At 35.7% G+C, this 9,006-nt stretch overlaps 1 protein-coding gene across 1 annotated transcript; it reads right to left on the bottom strand.

The window, feature by feature from the left end:
- Positions 1-1,238: 1,238 nt before the first annotated feature.
- On the bottom strand, positions 1,239-5,184 carry LOC119253452 (trace amine-associated receptor 2). Its single transcript, XM_037520986.1, has 2 exons — positions 5,134-5,184; positions 1,239-2,234 (listed from the first exon to the last, which is right to left on the bottom strand). The coding sequence occupies exon 2, from the start codon at positions 2,157-2,159 to the stop codon at positions 1,239-1,241; it is 921 nt and encodes a 306-aa protein (XP_037376883.1). The 5' UTR covers positions 2,160-2,234; positions 5,134-5,184.
- Positions 5,185-9,006: the final 3,822 nt, after the last annotated feature.

Here is a 9,006-nt window from a genome sequence, read left to right on the forward strand (position 1 = left end):
TTTTCCAGAGCCAGGTGTTCAACTTCTATCGCTGGTTGCAGACCACTAAATTGATTTCACTAGTTATTAATGGGTCTCAACTTACAGTTATAAAGACACCAGATAACATAAAATTTCTATTCCCCAGAGGGGCCCCTATAAATACTAGTTTTCTTCATGGCTTCCTCTTCCCACTACTCCATTATTTTAATACATATGTATTAAGCAAAAACAATGGTGGATTCAAAACACAACTTCTTTTTTTTTTTTGAGGAATTTTTTTTTTAAAGATTTATTTATTTATCTATGCAAGCACTGGGTACAGTCAGAAGCATGGGAGGGTGAGAGAATTCACCAGAGCCAGAGCAGGGAATGGAACAGGCAGACTGATCAAGTACACTGCTGAGGGGAGCAGCGGGCAGCAGGAGATGTCTGCGTGCCATGTGGGACTCTTGCCAGGGACTGGGGATTGAACCAGCACTGCAGAGGCTGTGGGCAGCTTCGCAGCCCAGCGCTCAACCACTGTGCCACAACGGGAGGCCAAACACAACTTCTTTTGGTACATACTTAACATTTATTAAAAGTGAGAAGACCAATTAGCAATGTAAAATGTGTATGTGTATGAACCTGAGGAAGAAAGGGAGGTACTAAATAGAATTCTCCTACTAATAAACTAGAAATTGCCAACTGCTATGATTTAAGATGACACATGAATGAAAATATGGGTGAAGTCTATGACCTCAGTTACACAGTTTTCATTTCTTCTTTCATTTAAAACATACTTAATTTCACAAAAGTAAACTCTAGTGAAAGCTTAACTCAGCTAATAAATGACTGATTCCCAACAGAATATGCCTTTTGAAATTATTTCTTCATTTACTTTAATTTTTCATTGTTGATGTTTTAAAATACACTTGATTAGGCACTGAAAAAAAACAGATGGAAAATATGTGTGATGGTGAGAGGGGAGAGCAATTCTCAAGTTCAATTTATATTTTGATCTCTTCCAAACAGTATTCAAGTTTTTGTGTGTACTCTTTATTCCATAGTCTCGTCTTCTCTTTACCTTTCTGACTCTTTTTCCCTTGGAAGTAGTAGGTGTATGAAATATTCTAAAAAGGAGGGTATTTGATTCAAAGAGAAGATGTCTTTTTCCCTAGAGTGACTGCTTTTCATGGAAACTGAAATCACACACACACACACACACACTTCTCCTAAGTCCCAATCCTTTTGCTTCTATTCACTTATACAGGATAAGTTTATTCAGTTTCTTTTTGAGTAAACAAATTAGTATTATGGAAATGTGAGCTGAAAACTTTACCTAGTAAAATGTATTGTAGCGCTTTACGAAACCAGGGATAGAAAAAACCATATATTAAAGGATTACATGTGGAATTAAAATAGCCAAACCATGTCAAAGCATCAAACAAAAGTACAGGAGTAGAGAAATTCAAAAAGGGATCTAATAAAATTGTGAAGAAACAGGGAAACCAACATAATAAGAAAACCCCCATCACGATTCCTAAGGTTTTGGCTGCTTTTTTGTCTTTCCTCATTTGATTATTTTGATTCTCTGGCAAGTTATTGATTGCACGAGAATGTTTTCTGGATACTGCAAAAATTTTGCCATAAATCCCCACCATCACAGACCCAGGAGTGAAGAAACCTGCCATAAACAAGGTGGTCCCCCAGAGCTTGTTGAACATCACTGGGCAGGAACTAGAACAAGCAACTAAGATACGGTAGCCTTCTATTCCATCTGCATAGGCCTCTGAGAAGACCACCCCAAATGCAAAAGTTCCAGGGACTGACCAGCAGAGAAGGAGCAACCGTTTAATGACTGGAATCGTCATTTTAGTGGAATAATGCAAAGGGTAACAGATAGCATAAAATCTGTCAATGGCCACGGAGCAAAGATGGAAGATGGATGTTATGCTGAGCATCAGATCAAAACTATAATGAATCTTGCAAAATATAAGCCCAAAATACCAGCAATTCTCCACCGATCGGATCATACTATAAGGCATGATGGTGAATCCCAGGAGGAAATCAGTGACTGCCATGGAGAGGATGAGGAAGTTGGTTGGTGTGTGAAGCTGCTTGAAGTAAGAAATGGAAATGATCATGGCGAGATTGCCAAACACCGTGATGAAAATGGCTCCTGACATAAATAAATACATGGCAGCTCGGACACCCAGTGGCTTTTCATTTTCTGGGCAAGATCCTTTTCCATATTCAGAGCAATTGAACGTTTCCTTCAGAAAAGCAAGAATATATGTGATTTTTGTCAGATAATAGATAAACTATTTTATGTTTTATATAAATTTTCAGAGAAAGACAGAATTTTTGAGAAAAAATTTGTGCTGAAACACACACACACACACACACACACACACATACACATATATATTAGACATATCTCTTCTGTTCCCCCTAACATTCTCACAGAAAAGGGTAAGAAGGAAAAAACAAGAGGTGAGTAAGATTCCCCCTGTTGGTATCAGGTTTTTCAGGTAGTTACCATTCTTCTTAGCCACCCACTGCCCAGGTAAGCATCTCCTGGGAGAAGAAAGTACCGGAAGAAAGTGTAGTGTTCTGAACTAGAAAAGGAAGGTTCTAATCATCTTCAGTTTGCTCATTAAAAGACTTAGCAGAGTCAAAGAACGTTTTGTGGTTTGTCTTAAATCATTTTACTTCCTAGAAAGTAAAGCTAAGAGAAATAACAATTTTATTTTCATGAAAACATCACACACACACACACGCACACACACACACACACACACACACTACTTTTGTGCTATGGGCAACCCCATCACTACATTATGTGAGTATTTGATAAGTAAATTTTAGTTAAGCGTCATGTTTCTCTGTGTGTATTTGGCATGTTTCTTGCATGTGACATCCATCACTGATTTATACCTTTCAGTGTTCATATTCTTCACATCTTTCAGATTGTGAAAGTTAAATAAATCAAACAGTATTTTCCAAATTTTCTTCCTCAAGTGTCATTTTTTATAGTTTTAAACCTATTCATATAAGTAAAGAAAAATACATGAATGCAACTGAGTTAAATAGAAAACCTGATTTTTTTCTCCATTACTGTAATGTTTCTACAAGAAATTCAGGGAAAAAAAAATATTTAACACCTAACGAATTGCTTGCCCATTCAGATTATGTGTAAATACCAGGTCTAAACTTGATTCTAATAAATTGATTTCTACATTTCCCCGATGAAGTGAACAAACATGAACATTGTCATGAGTAGTTTTCTAACTTATCTAATGTGATCTCACTTCTTACTTTGCCATTAAAATTTACCAGTGCTGCCATATTAAATACTCCTCTACTTTAGCAACTACTTCTTAAGATTCTTAAGGTACTTTGCAAAGTTCTTCTTTCTGCTAACCATTTTTTTCTGCTTTCCTAAAATAATTTTGCCGTTACTAAGCTATTGATTTCCTTCAGTTTTCCAATTTCTAAGAAAAATTCAATGTTAATGAATTTTAACACATTGGACAATACATATAAAGTCTTAGCACAGCATCTGATAAATATATTATGAGAAAAGAAAATGATGACCTTCTGTCTCACTCCTACCTTCCTTTCCTTCCTTCCTTCTTTCAGTCTTTGCTATTGGAGATGAACACCACATTTAAGGATACATTTCACCAGAAAAAAATTTCTTCTAAAAAGTAATGGACGCTGGCTTCTTTTCAGATGATATCAATTTTTCACCTTTACTAAGAAAGCAATGGAATGGAGCTGTATGTAACAAGCCCAGGTAGCCACCTTAATTTTGTGTTTCATTCTGGTGAACACTTCTGGACAAATAATTTACTCAGTCACTTATGAAGAGATAACCCCCAGAGGATTCTCAATCCTCCCACCGAAAGCTGCATTGCCAAAATGTAGCAATGATCCTGTTCACATGGTTAAGAGACTCCACCTTTTATTATAGATTTGTTTTAAATTCTGCAGCTTAAGTCTTCCACATTCTTCCACATTCTCTCTGCACATCACCAAGAAATAAAAAGGACTCATTGCCTCACATGCTACTGCATTATTAGGGAGACAAATTGCTTCTTACAAAAAGCTAAAGGGAGAGAAAACATAGCTATGTCCTTTTTAATCTCTTCTCACATACCTGATGCATGGTAGATGTCATTGTAATTAAACTCTTTACTGAGTTTCTTTATTGAGTGAGGGAGGAAGGTAGTCACCCAATTTCTTTGTTTCTTTCCTAACAATTGTGAATGTTTATATGGAACTACCTGGCCTGAACTAGGTGCATTGTGCTGCTCTATAACTTACCAATTACTCTCAAGAGAATAGGGTCTCACATTTAAAAAAAAAAAAGAAGAAGAAGAAAGAAAAAAAAAACACCTTTGCCATTCTAAAGTTGAATAGCTTAATGAGTCGAAACCACTCCTCCATCCTCTCAGGAGTATCTGCTTACCTAAGTTTTCATCACCTACAGCTCTGTAGGCTCTAAGTTGGCTATTATATGATATCTGTAAAAGAGAATCTGAACCATTGAGTTCTGGGTGACCCAAAGGAAACTGATCCCAGTACACATGGATGGGGTCAGGGGTTCAAGTAAGAAAATGGGTATGCATTTTCCATCTCTTTAGGGAAATCTGAAATTGTCACTATATGTTTTGTCTCACATTCTAGTCACGGAGAAGAAATCTTACCACTCATTGTTTTTCTCTCTCTCCTTTAAATATACAAAGATGTCTATTTTTTTAAAATCTTGAACAAAATGGGTTTGAACTGCATGAGTCCACTTACATGCAGATTTTCTTGTAAATAGATGATAAAAATTTTTGGTATCAATAAATACAGTACAGTACTAAAAATGTTTTCTCTTATGATTTTCTTCTCTAGTTTACTTTATTGTAGGAATATAGTACTTAATACGTATACAAAGTATGTTAGTCAACTGTTTCGGTCAACAGGAAGCTAACAGCAATTAAGTTTGAGAGGGAGTCAGAGGTTGTACTCAAACTTTTAACTGCCAGCTAGGCAGTGCCCTTAACCCTGGCATTTTCAAGGATCAACTGCACACTACAAAGGTAACTAAAAGAACAAATCTTTTCAACTCTCTTAGATTTGGAGGAATAGGCATAATTCTTATCTCTTTAAGGAACTCACATATCCAAGTGTCTACTGTTTTGTTTGTGTTCTTTTAAAAGATGAAAGTTCATTTTCACTGATGTCTAGCTTCAGGAGGCAACATATGTAGGTGAAATGTAACACTGGTGTCTAGAAGTGTTGGTGTCCTGCTTGAATTAGTGCTAGGGCTGCTCTTTGTGCTCCCACTCAGGATGGCTCATGGCTGCGGCACAGCCATGTGACTTGTGCTTTTAAGGGCTCGTACTTGGATTAATGCTCTATTGTTATCCTTTTGAAATTCTTAGTAATTTTTTTAACAAATGATTCTGTATTTTAATTTTGTGATGGGCCCCACCAATTATCTAGGGTCTCCCTGGTGGTGCAAGGGGTTAAGTCTCGGCACTATCAAGCTATCACCAGCCATTGCAGCATGAGCTCGATCCCTGGCCAGGGAGCTAAATACATGGCGCAGGAGACCTCTCCTGTCTCACCCACTGCTCTCCTCAGCAGTGTATTTCAGTAGATCAACCTGTACTGCTCCCCAATTTGTCCCTGGTGAATCCTCTCACCCCCTGTATCTCCGGCCTACGTCCCAGCTCTTGTATGCACAAATAAATAAATAAAATAAATCTTTAAAAAAATTGATGTATTGGTCTTGCGTCAATTTCTCTTAGGACCTCTTCTGGAAGAAGAGAATGAACAAAAAGGAATCTCATTTCAGAGCCAATTCATATTTATGTTATGCTCTGAGGAGAAAATGCATATGAAAGTATTTTTAAAGAAAGCTTTACAAACATTGCCACAATTGTTTGTCAAAGAAAAACTTAATTTTTTTTTTTTTTTAACAGCTGATGTGATCTCTCAGAAGTTGCCAGCAATTCTTATCTCCTGTGGTGGGGGATGGATAGTAAGTCAGTTTAGATGAAACTTCTTAATTCTGTAAATAATACCTTAATCATTGTGGGTTTTTTGGAAGATTTATTTATTTATGCATACAAGAGCTAGGGTATGGACCAGAGGTGTGGGGAGATGAGAGGATTCACCAGAGACAGAGTGGGGAACAGAACAGGCTGATTAACCAAAGTACGCTGCTGAGGGGAGCAGTGGGCGAGTCAGGGGAGGTCTGCTGCGCCATGTAGGTTGCTCCCTGGCTGCCTAGGGGATCAAACTCATGCTGCAGAGGCTGCAGACAGCTTCATAGGTTGTGTCTTAACCCCTTGTGCCACCAAGGAGGCCCTAATCATTGTGTTTTGATTATATAGATGGGAGACAAGTAACAAGGAATGTTAAAACTTAAATTTTTATATTTTAAGAGCTAAGCCAATTATATGGGCTTGTACTTGGTTTAATGCTCTATTGTTATCCTTTTGAAATTCTTAGTAATTTTTTAACAAATGATACTGTATTTTAATTTTTGTGATGGGCCCCACCAATTATCTAGGGTCTCCCTGGTGGTGCAAGGGGTTAAGTCTCGACACTATCAAGCTATCACCAGCCACTGCAGCATGAGAATCTTATCTCCTTCCTTTTTAAGGTTCACTGCTACTAGAATATGTATCTAATAAGCAAAAAGGTGCCATTTTTTCACTAGCTGTCAAGAAATGACCTTACAGATTTCCAGAGTGGGGCCAACCATGAGGGCAGAAGGAGGACCAGTGGTGCAGTCAAAACCAAATCCTAGAAACAATATATGGGTGAGCTTTGACACTCTTCTGAACCAGTCTGTAACCCGAAGTCAAGACTTAAGAGCTCTTCAGTGACTCTGAATGTAGTGAGCGCCAGTTCACTCTACTTTCTACCTCTTAAAAGGTATATACCTCTTCAAAGTATAGCTTCCACCATAGACTCAGATCTCCAAGTCACCCCATAAGAAATGACATCATGCGATGGGGTGGCCACCTATTTTCAACAGTGACACCTTGTGGAACTTTGAAACAACTGAATCCTTGAATTCAATCTTCAGAAAATATCCAAAGGGAAATGAGAAGGTTGGCAAATTATTTAAATCCTATCAAGAGATATGATTTGATTTTGTACTTTAAGCTGGCTGTATTGTATCACTAATACAAATATTCACAAATGTTAATGGAACTCAAGTGTGCAGTGTTTGAACTAATCACAATTGATAATGTGTTAAGTCTTGCTTGCTTTAACATAATGAACTCCTGTGACTGTGAGTTAGATTGGGCAATACACCTATGTACTGCCTTCCTCCCAGGTTGCTACTGTGTTTGCCACTTTTTGATTTTTTACATGGTTTTATTATATATATTGCATAACTAAATGAAAGTATTGTTGGACTTAATTGATTTTAGAACTCTTTCTAAAATGGATAGCATGTTCTTTGTTATCTTTTGGAAATTTATACTCTATGCCGTAACAGTTCATTCATTTTCACTGACTTATTGGTTTAGCTTTTCTCATCCTAGTGGATATTTTAATTATCTCTTGATATTGTATTATTGTGAACAGTACTATTTTGAGCATACTAATGAAAGTTTCTTGGTGCATATATTCAAAAATTTTTCATGAAGAAGTATTGCTGAGTCAAAAATATGAACATGGATATTTGACTTTGCAAGACAAAACAGGTTGAACTCCAGAGTGGCTGTACAAATTTACATTCTCATGGTCAACATGTAAAAGTTTTTTGTGGTATCGTTGTATATCTAAATCTAAGAGCATCTTCAAATCTATAAGTAAGAAAATGACCAAGCTACAAAGAAAAATGGACAATAATTGATAGCAAAGTCGACTAAATAAGTTTGATCTAATGAAAATATGTAGAACATAGCACAAAACAACAGCAAATTATACACTCTTCTCGGGCATACACTAAACATACAAAATTGATGAAATATTGGGACATAAAATAAAGTGTCAACTAGTTTCACAGGACTGAAATCATACGTATAAGTCTTTGAACATAAAGCAATTAATCTAGAGTAAATCATAAAACACAGTTACTAGAATATTAAAAATTCACTTTAAATAACTCAATAACTAAAAAACGCATTAAAATTATAACTTATTTTTGAAATGGGCAATAAAAAAGGTACTAAGGCTTGAAAAAGGCAACTAAAGCAGACTTTAAGGGAATTGTGTTACTTATTTATATAAAAAAGACTGAGAATTAAATAAATAATTATCAAAATTAAGAAGTTAGAAAAAGAAAAGTAGAATATCCAAAGTAACAGAAGGAATGAAAAAATAAAAATATGAGCAGAAATTGATACAAGAACAATGTGCAATAGTAAAGCTCATCAACCCCTAAAAATCCTTTAAGACAGAAAGAAAATAAACAATTTAGGAAATGAAAAAGAAATGAATATGCATAACTCTATATATAGCAAATATTTAAAAGGAAATAAAAATACATTTAGAACAATTTTATGTCAATAAATTTAAAACATGTGAAATGGACACATTTTTGGCAAAATGTAATTTATAAAAACTGACTCATGAAGAAGTGAAAAACAGCCTGTGTTTCTGTCACACAAATTAGTTTATACCAAAATAACTCATAGAAATGTGGTATCAGTAAAATTCAGAATTACATGTTAGTTCTTAAGTGTTTTCTTTTGAATCACATTAATGCTTTGATGTGATTCTGCACAATTAAAGAAAAAAATCTTTACAATATACAGAGACCTCAGGAATCTTCCTGAAGAGCAAGTTGTGACTGCTTTGGTGACTCTGAAGACACATAACTTTCCACAGCATTAAACTATCTGGTGAGCCTAAGAGTGCAGATGGAATAACTCCAAAGGCATTTTCTCTGAAATTAAAAAAAAAAAAATGATTAATGATCAATGGCATTCTTAGCTTAATTTTTTAAATTTTAATATTCTTATTAAACTGATGTCCATTAGAAAACAAATGCACTCAAAAATACACAATTTAAAGGAGTAA

Source organism: Talpa occidentalis, unplaced genomic scaffold (assembly GCF_014898055.3).
Source record: "Talpa occidentalis isolate TD23 unplaced genomic scaffold, MPIMG_talOcc4v2.1 talOcc4.2, whole genome shotgun sequence".
NCBI lineage: Eukaryota > Metazoa > Chordata > Mammalia > Eulipotyphla > Talpidae > Talpa > Talpa occidentalis.

Excerpts from the sequence above, each read along its gene's own strand:
- LOC119253452 (XM_037520986.1), bottom strand. The coding sequence starts at position 2,159 with ATGTATTTATTTATGTCAGGAGCCATTTTCATCACGGTGTTTGGCAAT.